Source organism: Osmia bicornis, unplaced genomic scaffold (genome assembly GCF_907164935.1).
Source record: "Osmia bicornis bicornis unplaced genomic scaffold, iOsmBic2.1, whole genome shotgun sequence".
NCBI classification, from domain to species: Eukaryota; Metazoa; Arthropoda; class Insecta; order Hymenoptera; family Megachilidae; genus Osmia; species Osmia bicornis.
In genome coordinates this window covers 22,061-44,441 of record NW_025791212.1, presented here as the reverse complement: position 1 = coordinate 44,441, position 22,381 = coordinate 22,061, and the positions used below count along the sequence as shown (strand labels likewise).

At 43.5% G+C, this 22,381-nt stretch overlaps 1 protein-coding gene across 1 annotated transcript; it reads right to left on the bottom strand.

The window, feature by feature from the left end:
- Positions 1–1,275, bottom strand: LOC114882555. The gene has a single exon (XM_029199434.2). It carries the CDS (start codon positions 1,273–1,275, stop codon positions 1–3), a length of 1,275 nt encoding a protein of 424 aa, XP_029055267.2.
- Positions 1,276–22,381: the final 21,106 nt, after the last annotated feature.

Below are 22,381 nucleotides of genomic sequence, written 5' to 3'. Positions count from 1 at the left end.
TTAGTCGCTAACATCAGTATCAGACATATCCACATCACTGCCAATGGTAGGCATTTCCAGAGTATCTTGGGAGAAGCGGTCCATATCCATGAGCTTCTGCTCAATGCCGGTGTGGCGAATTAAATTTTTCCACATCTCCGATGTTACTCCTTCAATCCCTTCCACTAACAGTTGTTTGACTTGTGGCATATTATATTCGGTGTTCCTGGATTTCACGTGATTCTTCACTGATGCCCACGCAAGCTCAATGGGGTTCAATTCGCAGTGGTACGGCGACAGACGCAAAATTGTTTTATTATGCTCTCTGGCATATTCATCGACCACGTATTTTTGTTCGGATTGCACTGAGCGTGCCATTTGGAGCAATGTGCTCCTGGTACAAGTATCAGGCACATGATGGCCTTTTGATATAAGCCACTCCTTTAACTGTTGTTTTCTCCACGTCGATGTCGGTCTCATCTCTAATTTACGGCTGTGGTATGGCGCATTGTCCATAACCACCACAGCATTTTCTTTCAATAAGGGCTCGATCCGGCAAAACCACTCGAAAAACGTATCTCCGTTCATTTCGTCGTGGTAATCTGCTGTGTTGGTCTTCGACTCAAAACACAGCAGTCCCCCAGGTAAAAAACCATCGGCTGACCCAATGTGCAGCACGATAAGTCTTTTCCCCCTTCCTGTGGGAGCTGGTGCACCAGTAGACAGTCCTTGCCGCCTCGCGTCTTGTACTGATACCACATTTACATCCCTCCAGATTTTCTTACGGCAATCGCCAGTGTTTACCCATGTCTCATCCAAATAGTATATGGGTCGTCCTTCTTCTCTATACTGGCGAATTGTTTGAATATATTTCTCCCTCCAGTTCAGTATGTAAGGCTGCTCCAGCACAGCACAATTCTTCACTCGGCCGGTGTACCTAAAATTCAAAGATTTTAGGATCCTGTACAAGGTCGTGTGGCTGAATTTTGGAAAACTTCCATCAGCATTTACGACTGCCAGCAGCGACTTGATGGTCGGAAGCTCCTTTCGTTCCCAGAATTGGTGGACCTTTAAACGAAGGAGTGCTTTCTGATCCATCGTCATCTTCTCTAAGGTGGACAATCGCACTTTCTTCTTACAAGGAGAAGTGACGGTCCCCGTTGCCTTGTACTGCGACAGCGTTCGCTGAATGATAGATGTTCCAATTCCTGTCTTTTCGCACAAACACCGGATAACGTCCATGTAACGCATATCCGGGTTTGTATTTTTCAGGTCCTTGTGCAGATTCACTATCATCTGTCTTTGACCTGAATGGACAATCTAAAAAACGATAATGCAAAGTACGAATTACAGAATGTTCACCAAATATGAAAACACATTTATTTAATTATTTGCACGTATTTATATAAAGCTTACTGCTTACATTTCCTATTGCATTTCTTGCAATTACCGTTGACGATCGCGAAATGCTGGGATGTCTTTCCATTTCTTATAACGAACTAAATCTAAATATAACAATTTAACTGAAAGAAATTAATTCAAACTATACTACAATAATAATAAATACTATATTATAAGATAACTTATTAGATACAAAATACAAACGAAATCCTTTAAATGAATAAAGGGGGTTTTAACTTGCTCGGCACCGAACTGTTGCTTGTTTCGAGGCAGAAGCAGGTATGCTATTAGGCTTGACTTTGTTCTAGAAATAGGACGGGTGGCAACATGTCATAAAATAATCGGCAAAACAGCGCCGTTATTTTCTGAACAAGGATAGAATATAGCATGCCCTCTCATTCTTGCACTATTTCGCTTATTTCGAAACAGAGACCGCTTGCTTATTTCGAGGCAATTAAAAGTCGCCTTTACATGTTCGATCTCTAAGACGGATGTGACGTAGGTTTACTTGTAACATATAAGGAAAATATATATGTCATCGTAATTATCCAATAATTATATTGTATTTTTATGTACCTACCTTTTGTATTCTTTTATTTTATACAGCTCCGTAGTATTTTCCTAAATACTTACAACAGACTTTAAGTTACTAATATTACATTTCACTTATTAGACCTCACAATGGATCGAAAAGAAGAAAAGAAAACTAGCGTGGAATTTACATTATTGCAGAAACATAATTCGACCATTGTAACAATTATTCGTAAAAAATAAAACAAAAAACGAAAATAAAAAATAAATTTAGGCAGAACTTTCGAAAACGTCCATGTCCTGAATTAATAGAAATTTTGAAAATAGATTTTTTTCGGATAGACAGGATGTTTATGAGTAGGATTACTAACTGCTGGGGGGGGGGGGGGGCAGAGACATGTTTTGTTTATATATATTTGCGCGCTTTTTTTATCTTCGTAAGACGGAAAATAAGGAAATGACAAAGAACCTTATGCGCTTGACGTATGATGGATCCTTCCACAATTGGTGTTTGGCAGCACCACATACACCAGGCGCGAGACGTAACGAACCTGTGCAAAATTCAATGTAAAAAAGAATGGTGCCTTATTTTCCATTCTGGTTGTTCAACTTAAGATCTTCTCATGTAAGAACAAATAACTGATTCCCGTAAACCCCTTAATAGGAGGCCCATTTTTGCCGATAATGTCACCTCGCTGCATTACCCGTGTCTATCACCTTAAAGGAATGGATTGGAAAAGAAATTTTAGACAATAATAAAATTGCTAAAACACATTTTATTACACAAAAGAATACTTTGCGCTGAACAAAAATCATAATTCACAAATTTCTGATCACCCGATATACAGCCTGTCCAGCGTGGCTCACGACATACAGCCGTACGGCGCTTGCGCGTTACCTTGGTAGCGGAGCGTGGCAGAACCAATCAGAGCCATCATGCGCAGACGAGACCAAAATTCGTTCATCCGTACTATGTAGTACTCTCTCGTGAAAAATACTATACAGTGACTATAGATAGTACAGGGTGATCCTCTCGCTACGCTACCCAAAGCAAGTGCCACCTGAATAGAATGTGGTAGTCTACATCCTATTTCTGTTATCGCATACATGACCGTCGAGGCCCCTGCGGCGAGGACGGTTGTGTGCGTGGAAATCTGTGTTCTGAGCAGACGAGACCCATTTAAACGTTGCGGAAAAGAGTAAAGTTGTATATATTTACCTTTTTATTTTTACATCAAATGTTGGAAATGGTCCCCTCCAGCGTCCAAACATTTCTGTTGCTGTTTTTGCGTTTTTTCAAATTATCGAACACTAAAATCAGCGTATCTTCGCTAATATTTTGTATCTCCTGTTTTATATTCCATGTTAATTGTTCTATTGTCTGTGGTTTATTCCGGTAGACGCGTCTTTTAAGGAAACCCCACAAGAAAAAATCTGGTGGGGTTAAATCTGGTGATCTAGGAGGCCACAGATTTTTAGAAATAATTCTGTTATCGAAATAACTTTCGATTTCCCTCATTGAAGCGTCAGAGGTATAGCATGTTGCTCCATCTTGTTGGAAGTATCCTTCTGCCAATTCGTCGTCCGTTAATTCATTTACAAACTCTTCAAAAATGCAATTTATGTATACATGTGAATTGACGGTTGAATTAAAAAATATGGGGCCAATAATTCGTCTTCTCGAAATACCACACCACACTCCTATCTTTTCAGAATGTAGAGGTGCTTCAAATGTTTCGTGCGGATTTTCAGTTGCCCACCTTCGTATGTGTTGCGAATTCATATATCCGCTTAGATGAAACTGTTACGTTGCGCGACGCGAGGCGAGCGCGCAACGTAAAATTGATTAAGGAGGGAAGAAAATTGAAATAATCGATTGTTAATTTTCTTGATTTAATTAATCTTTGCGATGAGAAAGGTCTCGCTGCCACCAGTTCTGACCGCGTATGACGCGTTAACGTCCTCTACGATCAGAACAATTTTAAAAGACGGAAATTTTTAGATAGAATTTATTTCCGTTGGGTTCGTCAGTGTTCTAGGTCCCGTACGGGTCCCTCCTTGAAACGTTGTGTTGGCGTGCGTGGATTTGATACGAGAAAAGGTGTTATAATTCAAAGAAATAAATAAACTGGTTAGTGTGCAAAAACGAGATGTAATTCAAAAAAAACTATTGAATCTAATACAAAACTGAAAACTATTGAATTGAACTATTGAATGACTATTGAATTTCTGATAATACTGATAGATATGATCTGATAATTAGTTGAATTTGAAAATAAGCGGTTGTAATTCACAAGGGTAAAGATGCTTAACCTATTGTATAATTATGACTATTGTTGAACCGAAAATCGTGTTATATGTATATTTACAGCCTTTGATTAGAATTGAGATCGCTTTCATAAGTTGTAACGTGTATAAAAATCTGTATCTTTCACTATCAAACGGTTATCTCGACAATTTAGAAATTAGGAAAAATAGCGGGTTCAATTCGCGAGGGTGCGACCTGAATGAAGACACTCTTATAACCCGAAGGCTTTACAGGTCGTCCCTCGTTTATACATCGTCGTCGAGAGAATCGTTTCAAGAAAAACGGCGATTCGGTAAATACGGAAAATTATATATTTTTATCGGTACCTGAGTATGGGAAACGAGACGATCTAAAATGAAGAGACTCTTATAACCCGTAGGCTTAATAGATCGCCCGTTTTGCCTTGTCGAAAATGAATCACAATGCCGTGCTCGACGAATTAGTAATTGACAGGCTTACCGTGAAAATGTAGAATATATATATATGATAGATAAATCGCTTGAAATATCGCTATGAGGTCGCTGAATAATCGCTGTTAAATCTGGAACACCAAGAGAGATGATGAGGAAGCTGTCGCACTAACACTTGTCGCGCGCCCGATTGCCCTTTATTGCGTATCAAAATTTAATTAAGACGAACACAAGACGGTTACGATTTTGAAAAAAATAGAATAATTAAACGCGATTGAATTTAATACGAAGATTACGCGATCAACGAATTAAAAGAAAGAGGAAAAGATAGAGGTTTAATAGTATGAAAGCTTAACGTGCGCGTCTCTGAGTCCTTGCAATGTATTCGGAATTTGCACCCTCGCGACACTCTGCCTACGGATAGGACTTGCCGCGCAGTTAAATTACGCGAAGTACAAATACAACTCTATCTCTTAACGCACGGGCTCCCGTCACGACTTACTCGATTGTTCGACGAAGAGTGGTCGGAATCGACCGCGATCCTGGCCGGAAGGGCCCGTCGCGAGGATGATGTCCTGCGTGGGGACATTCCGACAAATCATAGCGCGTGACGACAGCGTCGCGCGCGTCGCTATTGGTCGAAGACGCGTGCTAGCTAAATTCCTCTAGACTATGTTCTTTCTCTCTCTCTTGGTGTTCCATCTCTGTCTAACGGCTTTTCGGTGTTTGTTCGCCGTAGATTTTTCTGGAATATTCCATTTCTCGCTTTCGATATCAGATATAGCGAATATTAGCAATTATTTAAATCTGAATTAATGTTTAAACCAGAACCAATCAACAATGAAACAAAGAATTATGAATAAAATTTATATCCATCATACCATTATGTATTAATAGTTTGATCGATAGGCAATCGCACGATTTAGACTAGCAGTCGACGTAGATGATTAACATTATCGGCAGTTGTTTGTTCATAAATCGCAACGCGAGTTTCGCCGGCGCGCATGTTGTAAACATTCGAAGCTTGGATGAAATTCTCGATTAGCTAACATATTCCTTGATTATTAAATCGAATATAAGTTATTTCATTAGCAGCGTAGCTAGTTCTAGAACGTTCTCGCTATTTGAAAATTACCGTTGGGTCTTGGTTTCAGGCAAATTCTCGGAATTCGATACAAAGACTTTTATTGCCCCGTTCGACCCTTCGCCCCTAAACAGTCGTCGAACGCTTGCTAACGCTTGACTGCGAGGGTTCTCATTCCTCGTTCATTTTATCAACCAAATATTCAAATAGATAGACTAATCCGCGCTTCCATTCCAGCACTCATCTCACGCATACGATCGAATTAGGGGCCGACTGGCGCCCACGCGTGGAAAAGAGAAAAGATTCGGTTGAAATTCGAATGATAAATTGATCTTTACGCTTTTGCGCAGTTAACCTGAGGAGACCCCTATAATGCGAAGCACTGGCTAACTGCACAGCGAACGCTGTTTATGATACCTCTCCTCTGTCTAACCCGAGTTTTTGTGTAGTTCGAAATCTGTTACTACGCAGTTGAGCACGACGATAGTTTCAAGGAGGGGTAATAATTAGGGAAAAGAATTGAGAAATATAAAGAGAATAAAGGATAGAAAAGACAAAATAGAATAATTATACACTCAAACTCTTCCCTGTGCCTTTCCCACATGAAGAAGTCTCTTATAACCCGAAGGCTTGATGGGAAAACACAGAGTCGAGGAGAAAATTGAAAGAGATGAAGTAGTAATTCGCCCTCCCCACGTCCCTTACATGAGGAGACTCCTATAACCCGAAGGCTTGATAAGGAAACGTGAGGCGGACAAATTTGTAAAATTTTCCAGACGTAACAAATCTTCCCCCCTTAAAACTATCGCCGCCCTCGGCGATATCAAGGTTGAGCACATTGCTCACGGCACACATCGCGATGTGATTAACCTAGTGCAAAATCGGCGCATACACTCTATCGCGTATGATATGAAGGACCAGGCTCGGCCGCACGGTGGTCCAACGACCGGCACTCGTCCCCCCGACACTGAGCCTAAGCAATGCCGTTCTTCCTTGTCTGCGGACAATCTCCGTCACCCCGTGGAGCGTACGGTCCGTCACCGCTAAGCATCCCTCCACGTCTAACGTTCTCAATCGGGGGCATCCCGTGGCGGCTCCGCAAACATCTTCGTCATTGATCCCTTGGCTATCTCGGGCGCATATTTCCTCTAGACTGGCTATCATCCCCAGTCCTTGGCCGCTTACAGATGGATGTAAGTTGTTGATATATATCCTTCTTAGTTCCGGTAGTGTGGACAGTGGCTCCAGGGCAAACTGGCCACGGATGTTAGTGCATCCCGATAAGTTCAGATCCGTGAGCTGCACCAGGTTCCTTCCAACGTGCATCACGAATGCATTTGCCACCCAACCGCAGAACATCGTGGTCAATATTTCCAACCGGACGAATACTTCTGGTATCGTTCGCGCTGTCTCCGCCGGTCCGATCTGGAGTTCAATAAAAACGGGGTCCGCCATCCTGGGGGCGTTGAATTCCTCCTCCGGCTCCCCATCATCCAGTGGTGCGAAGTCTACATCGGTTATGACCAGCTCCGTTAACGTCGCATGTAATGCCTCGTTGTTCACCAAGGCTCGCAGTGGTTCCTCCGTGGTGAGCGAACGGCACTGCCCAAGCTCAAGCGCGGAGAGACGAGTTAACGCGGCGAGGGCCGCGCCCACGGGTGCTGATACCAACGCTTCACAGCTCCTCAGCCGCAGCTCACGAAGTTCCGGCGACACCCGCGCCAGCGCCGCCCCCGCGAATTCCGTGGTTGACGCCACGAAAACCGCAAGGCCCGACGCGGGCGCGAATATCGCCGAAAGCTCGGACTCCACGCTGCCGAGGCTCTGCCCTACTCGCAAATCCCGCAATCCAGATGCCGCGCTCGCCAGGTCCCGCAGGGCCGCCGGACGAACGCGGGCTCCCGACAAATCCACGCTAGTTAACAAGGGACACCCCCGCACCGCGATCCCGATTACCTGGGGACGCAACCCCCGCGCAATTTGCCGGTCGTCCAGCCGCAACCCGGTTACGTAGGGCCCTAATCGCTTCACCGCCCAATAGAATGCCTCAGTGGAGACGATCCGGTGGTCCCAACCCGCAGGCCAGCGCCAATCTTCTGTGGTGAGTGTTGTCGTGGCAGCATAGGAGTTCAGCGATCCCAGACGCCACGCCCGGCAAACGCCTTCCATACGCGCTCGGCCAACGAAATCCAGATAGTGGGCGATTCGGGTGATCGCCTCGATCGGCAACGGTGGTGAAGTTGCTCGGTCCAGCCCTGAGGTCGATCCAGCTCTGTCCCTTGGCCGGATAAGGGTTGCCTCATGCCATGGGTCCGCTAGGCTCGCCTTGACCCTTCTCTTATGGAATATTGGATGCGTGGTGCTGACCCATTCAATGGCCGCCGCCGCCAGGGAAGCGTCAGGAAACGTGAGGAACCCCTGGGTTCCCGTTGGCCGGCGACATACCACCGCATGCTGTGGACGGAATGCCCTAAAAAGCTTCATCAGCTCCTTAGTCTTGGTGAATGGCGGTATCCGCGTTACGAACACCATGCGCCCCTTGTTCTCCTCTTTGGTGTCACGGTACCGTGAAGCCATGATGTCGAATCCTAAATTATTTAAATACAATGAAAACAGCGCATAATTATGTACAAGATTTCGGATTGAATACGTGTGCTTTTGATCGGTTCGTTTCCTGCAATAAATGTGTAAAATATTCATATATATAGAATACGCAATGCGCCAGTCGGCCCCCCGTGGAGGTGTGATGTGCCCCTCCGTCGAACAATTTGTTACTAAATTACGAAGGCCAACTGTGCGTGCGATCAATCTCTCTTGGTTCCCACGAACTTCAATTTGTCTATGTGTTTCACAAAAACGTTGCCTGTTTCGTCTTTCAGCACGACATTATTTTTCTCGGTAAAATCTATTATTTCGTATGGACCATGGTACCTTGTGCCAAATTTCCCCTTACGCGGTTCAACCAGGACGTACGCCACGTCACCTACCTGACCTTTAAACGGACGAGCCTTTGAATCGTAATAGGCCTTAGAACGTACCTTCGCATTGTTCAAGTTCTTGGATGCAATCTCATGCATCTCATGCAATCTATCGTTTAGATCTCGAACGTACCCGGTGTACGTGGGCAGGTCGTCGCTTGCAGGGAACGAGGTTGGTGCACGTGCACGTTTGCCAAACACCAACTCAAAAGGCGTGAATTTCGTCCCTTCGTGAACCGAGGTGTTGTATGCGAACATCGCAAATGGTACCAGCCTATCCCAGTCATCAAAATCCCCTAAGTAGTGGGTAATGTAATCTACTAAGACTGCATGACTGCGTTCTAAAGAACCATTAGTCTGGGGATGGTAACCAGACGTAGTAAGGTGGTGGATGCCGAACATCTGGGCTATGGCAGAAATTATCTTATTTAAGAAACTTGTCCCTCGATCGGACAAGATTAATTTCGGGGCACCAAATTGTAAGATGAGGCTAGTAACCAATGCGTGCGCGATCGTTTCGGCCTTTATGTTTGGGACCGGTACCGCGATGCAAAATTTAGTCAAGCTGTCCTGTATGGTCAGAATGTGTCTATTGCCTTCAGGAGTGGTAGGAAGAGGACCTACCGTGTCGATTGAAACCTTCGCGAAAGGTTCCGCCGGTGTGTCTGTAATCACCATTGGTTCGCGAGTCTTGTGTCTCGAAATTTTTCGCGTTTGGCAACTCGGACAATTTCCTATGTACATTTCGATGTCTTTCTTCATATTCGGCCAATAAAATCTTTCGCGGATACGGCGGTAAGTTTTCGTTACCCCCTTATGTCCCCCAATGAGGCTATCGTGTAATTCCGAAATAATTTTTGCCCTCAATTCCGCGGGTGGTATTTGTACACGGCCGTAACATAAGGTAATCTGAATATCGGAGTCCCGGAATATTTCCCGTAAGGTCCTAGATAGCGTATGCTGCGGTAACGTTTCAGTTAGATCATCTACCCTTGAAATTCGAAAAGAATTTATCTTTAATACAAGTAATTTTTGTTTTAGCTTTTGCAAGACAGCAAGTAACCTGTTAGTCGGCAGGTCATCGGTTGCGTTGTCTTTTGCAACAATACTAAAAACCCGATATTTACCACATTCGCTAACGAGAATATTCCCCAATTGCAAATCCGTATTCGTGAATTTAGTAAGATCAATTGCACCGAGATCCGTTAATATCTTACTCGTTGGCGTAAGGAATCTGTCTCTACTTACGAAATGTACGTAGTTGTCTCGATAGTACGTGAGATTTTCGGACGCGAAATGTACGACCTTCGCAAGGTTGTTTTCCCGGTCTTCGGAAACGTCTATACTGGATGTATCAGTTAAGACATCAAAATCAATCATAATCGGTGGTGTTTGTTTCGACACAGAAGGTTTCTCCGGTACTATTTCAGATTTCTGATTAGTTAAGGATGGTCTATGTGGAGTCGACAATGCTATAGGTGGAGTAGACGGTAAATTAGTAGGTAGTTGGGATTGATGAGTTGGCCTGTAGACAATAGTATCGGAAAAAGTTTTGGTTAGTTTACTCAAGCCATCTAGTCGTTGATGCAAATCATCATCGTCGGTAGCCTCGTCTTTGTTGGTTTGACCCTGTTCTTCACGGTCGGATTGAATGTCAAAATACTCTTGACTCGCGTTGCTCGAGAATGGCGTTCTAAATACTTCTTCGTCAGACGGGGCGCCTCCGAGACCTGGGGTCTGAGGAGCTCCTATAACTCGGCTACCCGAGCTGAGCCCCAAGCTCGGAAGGACACTCCGCCTGCGGATGAAGGTCGGCGGTTCCGACTCAACATCGGAATCCGAACTTGACGAGCCAATTGAGCTATTAGACGAAGCTGACGTAGGTGTATTAGATGTAATTACAATAGATGGCTTCTGTAATGGTGCCGATAAGGTCACCGGTTGATCAGCTGATCGTTGCCTGGTTCGCGTAGCAATAGCATCAGGATCTATTACTCTCGGTTTTGGATTTGATTTTGTCCCCGGTGGACGACCTCGCCCCCTGCGAACAACGTCTGCCGGTGGTTCGGAGTCGGACGAGCGCGGTGACCCAGTTACCGGCATTAAGCTCGCCGATCGGGCAGTACGGCGCGTTTTCCTAGTTTTTATCGATTCAGAGACACGCAAAAATCGTTCTATTAGTTTTATTACCGAACACGGTTCGCGCTGAGTCTCATCGTCCGAAGATGTTAACGTGAAATCGTCCGAACTATTTGCATTCGCTTTGATGACCGGGTTTCGCGACAAAGCATCCGCGTTGACATTGAGTTTCCCGGCCTTATGTACGAAATCATACTCGTAGTCTCGAAGCTTTAATCTCCACCGGACCAAGCGCTGTCCAGGATCTTTAATGGAGTTGATCCAACGCAATGGCTCATGGTCGCTGACCAAGGTGAACTTTCGGCCATACAAATACGGTCTAAAATGTAAGATGGAATACAAGACTGCAAGGCATTCCTTTTCCGTCGTGAAATAATTCCGTTCCGGTTTCGTCAATGTACGCGAGAGATAAGCGACAGGTAGATCATGTCCGTCGACTTGTTGACTCAGAACTGCTCCGATAGCATAATCTGACGCGTCGGTGGTAAGCGTAAACGGCTTTTCGAAATTAGGATACTGCAAAACTGGAGCTTTGCACAGTGCCTTTCTTAACGCGACAAAACTACGCTTTTGCTCTTTACCCCAGATAAATTCAGCGTTTTTCTTCAACAGATCGGACAAGGGTTTTGATAATTCCGCGAAGTTACGAATAAATCGGCGATAGTAACCGGCTAGGCCCAAGAATTGGCGTATGTGTTTCGCGTTCCTCGGTCGCGGGAAGTTCTTAACCGCGCTTATTTTCTTCGGATCAGGGCGTACTCCTTTCCGACCTATAATATGTCCGAGGTACGCGACTTCGGTTCTCAGGAACTCACATTTGTCCGGCTGGAGAGTCAATCCGGCATCGGCCAGGCGCGTAAAAAGACGCCGAACCTTTTTGCCATGCTCCTCCAGCGTACGCGCGAAAATGACGATATCATCAAGATATACGAACAATTCTGTACCTTGTAAACCGCGGAGTGTACTATTCATCAACCGTTGGAAAGTTGCCGGTGCATTTTTCAACCCTTCGGGCATCCGTATATACTCATAATGCCCGGTCGGCGTGCTGAAGGCCGTTTTGTGCCGATCTTTCGGGTCGGTTTCTATTTGTTGGAAACCGCTAGCGAGATCAAAAACTGAAAAATATTGGGCACTGCCAATGAGATCTAAGATCTCGGTCATATTTGGCAGTGGATATGCATCACCTACTGTTTTCTCGTTTAGCTTTCGAAAATCGATGACCATTCTCCACCTAGGGTTACCCTTAGAATCCGGTTTCTTAGGGACAATCCACAGGGGAGAATTATACGGAGAGTTGGACGGAACTATTATACCGCTCTCTAATTTCGTTAGTATTTGGCGCTCGATCTCCTCCTTATGTATGGGTGGAAACCGATATTGACGCGTGTTTATCGGAATTTCATCTATCGTGGGTATGTTATGCTTGATAAATGAAGTAGCTTCCAGTTTATCCGTAGGAAGATGAAATCGCTCCGGATATTCTTCAACAATTTCTTCGACATGCTTACGCTCTTCTGAGTTTAAATGATCTAACCGTAATTTGTCCATTATTTCGGAGACTCGATCTAAAGAATTCGCGTTTGATATTTCGCGGTCTGGACCCGACGACTCGTCCGACTCTTCAGGGAAACAGTGGTAGTCGAACGGTACCAGTTCTTGTGGAGGTACCACTAGCTCGAGATCGCGTTGCAACGTGTTGATGGCTAGGACGTGGCACACGCCCTGGTCGTTCACCGATACGGCTGCTTCGCCGACATACATTCCGCCCACGGTCTCCAATAAGGGCAGGTACCCTTCTTTCAGGACGTTATTAACCACGTCGATCGCGATCGGTTGTTTAGAACGCGCCTTGATGGTATAAGTTCGCGGTTCTAGCATTTTACGATCAGAGAAATCTAAGGATTTTCCGTCTAGAAATCGATATGGCCTAATTGGGTCAGTTCGAGTGACCATGGTATTATGAGCGAACGAGATTTCTGCCTGTTCTTGACGCAGGTATTCTTGACCGAGGATACCGTCCGTTCTTAGCGGAAAATTTGATCTTACTACATGGAAGCGCACGGGTTTCCCCTGTATATGCAAAACAGAAGTACCCATAGTCTGATCTTTTTGCGGGGTTATCCCAGATATTATTGTCGCTTCATGCGTTGCAATTTGTACGTTATTACGTAATAAGTTAAACTTGATTAAATTAATTTCCGCGCCCGTATCAACGAGGAAGTTAGCGGACCCATCCTCTAAGTCTTCCGACGGAATTTTAACGATCGGGGTGTCGCGTTTCGTCTCGATTGCTAGAATTTTTCCTGAAATTTTACTTTCGCGTTTAAGTGACGCTCGGCCGGCTTTTGACTCGTCGTCGCGTCGGCACGGCGAGTCCTGTCGAAGTTTAAACGTTCCTCCATCGCAATTGAGGGTGGAGACGGAGATCGACGGGACGAGGTGGAAGGTCCCGCTACTAGCCGCTCCAAAGATGGAGAGAGCGGTCTATAATCGCCTCGAGTTCGCGAAGCTTCAACCCGTGGTATTTCCGGACTCGGCGAACGCGACGGAACGTTTGGTCGCGTGTACGATGGACTCCTACAAGTGCAACTTTTACAATGGATTGACTGGCGTGGAGACGCATCTCGCGATTCGGTCTCAAAAGCTCTGACAGGGCTCGGAGCCCGATTAATTTCCCTAGTCGGAGGTCTCATTGGCGAATACGATCCCGACCGAACCGGCGAATGGGACTCGTTCCTTACCGGAGAATAAGAATCGAACCGTGGATAACGTCTAGCAAAACTTCTTTCAGGGCTGAAATGCTCATATCGCGGCCTATATTCGTGATCATATTCGCGACGACTTCCCGATTCATATTCTGACAGCCGCGAGTCGCGTGACGATCCAGGCCTGTTTCGATATCGATGTTGTATATGATCCGCGATCTCTACCGCATCTGACAACGTTTTCGGTACTCGAGCGTCTACCGCTTTCGCCATTTCATCCGGTAACCCCCAGATAAAGGACTCCAAGGCCGTAGCTCGGACTGGGTCCATCAATTCTTCGTGAGAGCTGCCAGGACTGGGTCTAATGATATCTTCGATTCCCGCTAGCAAGGCCCTAATCCGATCGTGAAACGCGTACGGTGACTCATCGCGCTTCATTCGGATATTCACGATCTGCTGATAGTAATCGTTAAACGTCTTTTCGGGCGTAAATCGTTTCTTTAAATGTCTGATTAAGTCAGAAAGTACGTGGAATCTAAGTCCTTGAAGACTATCGCGTGCCTCCCCCCTTAATCTCGAAATCACGAGTCGCAGGAAGGCCCTTCTACTGGCGCAAGGTAAACTCTCCGAATGGTATTGTATTTCCGCGATGAAATCCCTCAAACGAATATTACGACCGTCAAAAATTGGAACGTAGTGGGCGGCCTGCTGTACGGCGAAGCTTTCGAGTACCGTAGTGGAAAGATCGGTTTCTTCACCGCGAGCCGTCTGCGAGGTGCTTCCGCTAGCACCCGCGTTAATCGGCGTATCAGGCATATTGCAAATTTCAAGTTTCAGATCTCAAATTTCAGGCAAATTTCAAAAATGTATCAGGCAAAAATAAATGCACCCAAATAATATCAAAATTGTACACAATAATCAAATAATGATGGCACAACGTATTCAAAACGAAAATATGCGATAATTGTTCGTTCAGATAAGCAAATAGGATGTATGAATATATGAATATATCACAAAATAAATTAATAGAGCCCAAAACGGAAAAATAAATAGAAATTAAATAAATAAATGGAAATAAATAATTTAAATAACAAATAAGGCTAACAAACAAATAATTAACGGAATTTAGTGAGTTTCCAAAATTATCTCTTTTAGTTCAATTTTGAAGATGAACAATTATCGCAACACACAAAAATATAAATACATATATCAAAATACACAATAAATATTCGCAATTTGCAATAATATCTTATTCTCCAGCGCAATAAGCGACAAATGTGGCAAAAGGGGTGTCCAATATACGAAAAATATCCCGATTTCGCCTCAATTGCAAATCAAAGGCTATTAAGAAATTTATAAGATACTATTAATAATAAAGGAAAAATACAACCAACACGCAACTTTCACTGAGCGAACACTGAATGATCCCACCGCTGCCACCAAAATTTGTTACGTTGCGCGACGCGAGGCGAGCGCGCAACGTAAAATTGATTAAGGAGGGAAGAAAATTGAAATAATCGATTGTTAATTTTCTTGATTTAATTAATCTTTGCGATGAGAAAGGTCTCGCTGCCACCAGTTCTGACCGCGTATGACGCGTTAACGTCCTCTACGATCAGAACAATTTTAAAAGACGGAAATTTTTAGATAGAATTTATTTCCGTTGGGTTCGTCAGTGTTCTAGGTCCCGTACGGGTCCCTCCTTGAAACGTTGTGTTGGCGTGCGTGGATTTGATACGAGAAAAGGTGTTATAATTCAAAGAAATAAATAAACTGGTCAGTGTGCAAAACGAGATGTAATTCAAATAAAATAATTTTTAACAAAAAAAAAATCCGACTTCAAAATGCGCTAAAAAGTATAAAATAATTTCTATTTCATTTATATCTGTATTCCACAGCTATTAATACAATCTACTTAATCGTTAAATAGGATACTAAATATATTTCAAAGTTTTCGGAGGCGGCGCAAAATTAAAAATACCCGAACAAACGGTGCTGCCAATAACGATTTGATTGTGGTATGGCAAACTTGGTAATTAATAAGTCGTAAGAGCAAAATTATAGGTCCGGTTGAAAACATTGTAATTGTAACGATTGTATGAGAAATTGTCAGCACTCCTGATGGACATGCACTATACTGCAGTTTACAAGAGACCATACTTAACTCGTGCCGCTCACTAGGTCTAGAGAGATTTTTAATGACGTGTGTTATTCCCCTCTCCAGCTTGCTTCTTATTATACCTTGCGATCATATAAATGGTGGGCAGAAATATATGACGTACGATAATTGAAAAGCGGTGATGATATTGTAAAGTTTCACGATGCAATGAAAATTCTATTATTTTCCGGAAAAAAATGATGTGAACGCAAAGTTAGAAGCAAGCTGTAAAGGGGAATCACACGCACTATTAAAAATTTCCCTAGACCTCAGTAGGTCACTAGCTGCGCGACTTAAGTGCGGTCACTCGTGAACTGCAGTATAGTTAATTCGTAATGGGTATATTGATTCCCACTGAATATTGTTTACTTGAAATTATCAAATGGGTCATTTGTCACTGGTTGCCGACACCTGAACTAGGATCTTCCCAGTAGAGGAAAAGTTTTTAATTTTGCGCCGCCTCCGAAAACTTTGAAATATATTTAGTATCCTATTTAACGATTAAGTAGATTGTATTAATAGCTGTGGAATACAGATATAAATGAAATAGAAATTATTTTATACTTTTTAGCGCATTTTGAAGTCGGATTTTTTTTTTGTTAAAAATTATTTTATTTCACACTTTTTAGTGGAATTAGAGAAAGAAACAATATTTGTAGGATGCCGTAAAGTTATATTTTAATCTCAATGGTTTAGTAAGGATCAATTACTGTTAGTTAATAAAAATAAAACAGCAGAACACCGAATAACATGTTTTTTAAATCACTTTATTCAAGAAACAATAAAAATAAAAATAGTGATATTAATATTAATAAAAAGAAAAATGAACAATGTTACCCCGCCCCCCCCTACCCCTTCCCCTTCCGCCTGTTCCCCTCCCCCCCTACCCTGACCCCCCCGGTAACCCCGCAAGCGCCTGGACCTGCCGGCCGCCACTCCTCTTTCTGTAACGTATATAAAAAAATGAAATTATTAGATATATATGTTATTCATTAAAATATTATTATTGTAAATATTTTCCCTAATTATATTGAACAGCAGAGATGTTCTGATCAGGGCAATATTGAATTCCTCTGTACGAGGCAATAATTCATAATATAAAAAAGAATCTGTAATACATACTTCGCGGTGGCTTCGCCTCCTCGCCGATTTCCGCAGGTCGCACCTGAGGGAGGGGCTCCTCCGTCGGTCGCGGATCCTGTTGTTGCTGAGGGAGGAGCTCCTCCCTCAGTTGCTGCAACTGCTGTTGCTGTTGCTGCTGCAGCTGCTGCTGCAGCAGCTGCATCTCACGGTGATGCTGCTCCTGTTGCTGCTGCAGCAGCAGCTGTACGTCCCTGAACATTTGTTGATCTGATAGAGAAAACAAAAAGATATATATATATTGTTGCGCCGGGGAGTGGAGCTCGCGCTTTCCATAGTTAAATGAATACACCAGGAGCAAACTAGACTGTCTATATTTCAGTTACACAATTGGTTTTGCAATAGATCCGTACAGTTCGGCTTCCCGATACAATCTGATATTCAAAAGAAGCGCGGTTGTCTAAGAAACTTCAAGCATCCGGTGACGTGTTTCCGCTCGAAACAAGGGATAGCTTCACGTTATGATTCGACGACAGCTTCGGACGGGGCAGTCGATGGCTCTTTCGATATATCAAGAAGCAGTCGATGCGTCGAAAGAGCGGGAACTTCTCACCGTCGCAACATTGCTCCCCTCCTTCAATGAGCGGTCGACCCGACCGCGGGCATCTTCATACTTGTAACCATCTTCACGTAGGCCGATCAATAAGCCAAATCAAGTCATAGTCTCTAACCTCGGGCTGTCAGTCTTCCATGGATGCTAACCTCTTCTTTAATACCTCTGCCTGAAAGGAGGTTAAAAGCAAAAGCGTAACAGTTACCTAAGTGGCCCTCTCAGGCAGCTAACGTCTTGACATTCGTCCTTCGTCCCAGGGGAAAACCACTCAAAAACCCTGAGCAAGACGCCGGTTCAGTGCTAACAAGTCAACTTAGAAACCGCTCCAATTTCCTATTCTTCTTTCTTCGATTTCCAATTCTTCTTAGCACTCTTCTTTCTTCGAGGAGGTCCCGACAGTTCCTCGCCCTTCCTCTTGATTCCTGGGCCTTCACGCCTTCCTCTCGAAGTCTTCTCGGATGAAGAAATTCCAGTCCAACGGGTCCACTCTACCGGGGGATGCTCCCCAGCCATCAAGCAAATTCTTTCCTCGATGGACTGGTGGTCCGGAGCATACCACAACTACGCAGTCCGATGACCAGAACCCCGAATACAAAAATCAAAATAAACGGGACACCGGCTGAGGGGATGCCCTCTTCCTCCGAAGAGAACAACACTTCCTCCATCGTTTAGACACGCGTAGCCAGCAAGTTTACCGTGGCCGAAAGAAACTTCACCCTGGCTTTGTGCGACGAAGCGTCTTCTTCTAGGTCGAGGACGTCAGAAACACCCTCCTCAGTCTCCTATTCTTGATCCTTCCCTATTTAGGTGTTTCTTCCCCGTGAATGTTCATATGGAGCCAAACGATTCACGTGAACCACCTTCGGTTTAGATTTTGGGGAGCGAAATATGCGGTAGATTAAGTCATTTAACCGGTTCATCACTTCATACGGTCCTTCCCAATCAAACTGGAGTTTAGGACATTTTCCCTTCGTTCTTCGGGGATTGTAAAACCACACCTTGTCCCCAGGAATAAAGGAAATTGGCCTTGCAAAAGAATCATACCAGGATTTTGTCTTTTCCGCACAAATTCGCATACGATGACGAACGAATTTGTGAATCTCTTCAATCTTCTTTCTGGTCTCCTCGATGTAAACAGTTTCTTCTTTATGTTCCGAGGCAATAGTTCCTCTGAGCAGATCCAAAGGCAAACGTAACTCTCGTCCCATCAGAAGCATTGAAGGACTATTTTGAGTAATTTCATGTCGAGAAGAACGATAGGCCAATAAAAACGTCGGAATCCACTCATCCCAATCCTTTTGATGTTCCGCCACAAATTGGGATAAATACTGCATCAAGGTCCGTATCAACCGTTCTACGAGTCCATCTGACTGAGGGTGCAAGGGAGTAGTTCTCGTTTTCTTTATCCCCAAAATCTTCATCAACTCTTTAAAGACAGTCGACTCAAAACTGCGACCCTGATCAGAATGAAGCTCCAACGGTACTCCATGCCGACTTATCACCTCCCTCATCAGGGCCGTGGAAATTGTCGTCGCGTGCTGGTTCGGAAGCGGAACCACCTCTGGCCACTTCGTGAAATAATCCACCACAACCAGCGCGTACTTGTTTCCAGAAGAAGACCTTGGTAAGGGACCAACAACGTCGAGCGCGATCCTCTCAAAGGGTGCCCCTACGTTGTAGACTTTCATAAGTCCTTTTCCCTTCCCCGAAGGACCTTTCTTCGCCGTACAACGATGACATCGACGACACCAATCTTCCACATCTCTTCGGTGACTAAGTCAGACAAACCGCCGTCGAACCTTGGCCAAGGTCTTACGTATTCCGAAATGTCCTCCAGAGGATGCATCGTGGCACTCTTGCAGAACCTCTTCGACTTTACTCTTCGCTGTTCAGAGTTCCGATTGTTACCAAGGATCGATCCAGAAAATTTAAACTTGAGCCCGTGTCAAGTATTATGGGGCACTCCTTTTCTGCGACGAATCCCTCGACGTAGGACAAAACATTTCCGGCAACTCTTCGTACGACGGGGGCGAACAAAGGTGAAGCCGGAGGGTGCCCCTCTACGCCGACTTCTTCCCGTTTCCCTTCTTCGTTGAAAATTCTTCTTTTCTTTTTTTTTTCGGACAATTCCGCCACATATGACCCTTCTCCTTGCAATTCCAGCATTCCATCTCCTGTCTTTCAAGCTTCCGTTTTACCGGTCTTCTCATTTCTCTCCTTCCGGAATCCCTCTCCGAAGAATAAACCGGTTTAGTAAATGTTTCTTTTTTTGTAACGGGCGCATTAGCCATTGACTCGACTGCTTCAATCTCCAGAGCCCTGATAACAGCAGCCCTGAGAGATGTGAAACCTCCGAGCCTCAGCATCCGTTTCATTTCCTCATTAGCCAGCGAGGAAACAAATTGTGAGGCAGCAAGCTTGTCTCTAATTTCTAAAGGGCATTCGCAAAAAGCGGCCTGTGCTAGCCTCTCAATCTCCGTGGCTAAATCGGAAATAGATTCCCCTTTCCGTTGTTTATAATTTTGAAACTTAACATAATTGAGGTTCTCAAAATTTTTCGTTCCATAACGGAACGCAAGGGCCGAAATTAACGCGGGAAAATCAGTCTGTTTTTCAACGGAAAGAGAAGTCAAAACACTCCGCGCCGGTCCCTCGAGTGATGTAACCAAGGCCAAGGCCTTTCTTGGCTCATCCCAACGATTCGCCCCTGCAATCGCCTCAAACTGGAGTTTAAACTCCTCCCAGTTAGTTTTACCATCAAACTTTGGTGGTTTCAGAACGTAGCCTAAATCGGAAACGTTCCGCGACACACCAGACATTTCCTGTTGAGAGACCGGAGGTGAGGGCTGGGGTATCGCGAGGCCAGCAGAAGTGGAAGGACTAACAAGAAGGGCTTCGCGATCCCCATCACGGACTGCCGTGGCCGAAAACTTTTCTAAAAATAGTTGGAAATTGGACGATAGCACCTGATAATTGTTCTCCATCGCTGTCATCCGCTCTTCCAGCAGCTTCTGGATCGCTGAAGAAGCCGTTCTCTCCTCTTGCTGTTTCTCTTCCGCGCGAGAGCGCTCCTTTTCCCATCGAGAGTTAAATGCGCGCTGCTGCTCCCTAAACTGCGTCGAGATGCTCCTCTGCAAGCCCTCGAAAAGCGTCTCCAAAGTCTCCGGAGAACCCTGGTCCCCGGCTGAAGATCGAGTTCTTATCGTCCTACCGACTGCGCCAATGTTGCGCCGGGGAGTGGAGCTCGCGCTTTCCATAGTTAAATGAATACACCAGGAGCAAACTAGACTGTCTATATTTCAGTTACACAATTGGTTTTGCAATAGATCCGTACAGTTCGGCTTCCCGATACAATCTGATATTCAAAAGAAGCGCGGTTGTCTAAGAAACTTCAAGCATCCGGTGACGTGTTTCCGCTCGAAACAAGGGATAGCTTCACGTTATGATTCGACGACAGCTTCGGACGGGGCAGTCGATGGCTCTTTCGATATATCAAGAAGCAGTCGATGCGTCGAAAGAGCGGGAACTTCTCACCGTCGCAACAATATATATATACTGCAGGCATGTTTCTGAAATATTCACAACATACATTTCGCACAGATTCTTTTACTTTTTTCATGTACTCTTTAATTGCCATTAATAAAGTTATCAAAATCATACTTACAATTGTTATCAGATTCTCCCATGGTTTTTTTTTTCAAAATTTACTAACTGTTATGTTCTGAAACAAAAAACATTTGTTGAGTAATGTTTGGAAAAAAAAGTAAAAATATATAAGCAACAACAGTTACATTAATATTATTAAATGACTAGAGGTAGAATGTTATCGATTACAGTGAAATATTGTTTATATTGTATAGAACGAAAGTCACACGAACGGCGACAAGACCGTGTATATCGAAACACATCTATACTTTTTAAAGTGTATCAAGATAACTAACACTCAATATGTACTTCTTGTATAGTTTTATTATTATATTCACTGAATACGAACACGGAAACTATTTTTCATTAGTGACGAAAATTTTTGATTGTTTGAATTGCGAAATATGTAATAAATAAATACAATCAACTACGTATGTTTAAACATCGACAAAAGCGATGAAAATGACAATCGAAATGTATCAGTACTCAAATAATATTTTTTTATAAATTAAAGTTGTAGAAGAAATTCTAATTAGTTTTATTTTAAAATCAAGTTGTAGAAGAAATTATAATTATATGAATGTGCGATTTCATACCAGGTTCACTGTCGACCAGTACAAATTAATAAAATTATTCGTTTGTTCCCCCATTTAACTTCGTACATTGTTTAACACCCGAACAACGGTTCTAATAGCAATAAATGTTTCCTACATTCGTATTCAGGGCACATTCAACCGATAAAAAAAGCAATATTGAATATTATTGATAATGGTAATAAAAGAAAGGAAATATCTAATCATATTTGTTAACATATTTGTATTACTTTTTTATTCATTATAATATTTGTAATAAATATTTGTTAACAATTCAAAATCTAAAGTTAAATAATGAAAATAATAATAAGTTATTCTTTGATGTAATAAAACTAGGTATTTTTTGTTGAAAGTGACTATAATAATACAGCAACTAAATGAACCGTACCACCAGCCATTAAGAAATATTAATATACATAATTAGATACAACGTAGACGGAAATGAAATATTGCACGTATCGTACTTACCACTTGATCGAATCGCTGTTCGTATGAAACTGAGCAGGAATCTGTGACTTCCAAAGGAAGAGAATTGGTGGGGCACATTCCAGGATCGCACATATTATTCTCTATGTTTACATTCCTTTCGGTATGTGCGTAGTAGTTTATATTGACCGTAAATATTCGTAAATATTCTATTTGCCAGAAATGCGCAAAAACTAAACGGCGTATAGTCAATGATAGAAATATTCATACCCTCTTAATGTTGAATAGTATTCGGCTCGAAGAATAATGTAGTAATTATAAAATTGTA

Excerpts from the sequence above, each read along its gene's own strand:
- LOC114882555 (XM_029199434.2), bottom strand. The coding sequence starts at position 1,275 with ATGATAGTGAATCTGCACAAGGACCTGAAAAATACAAACCCGGATATG.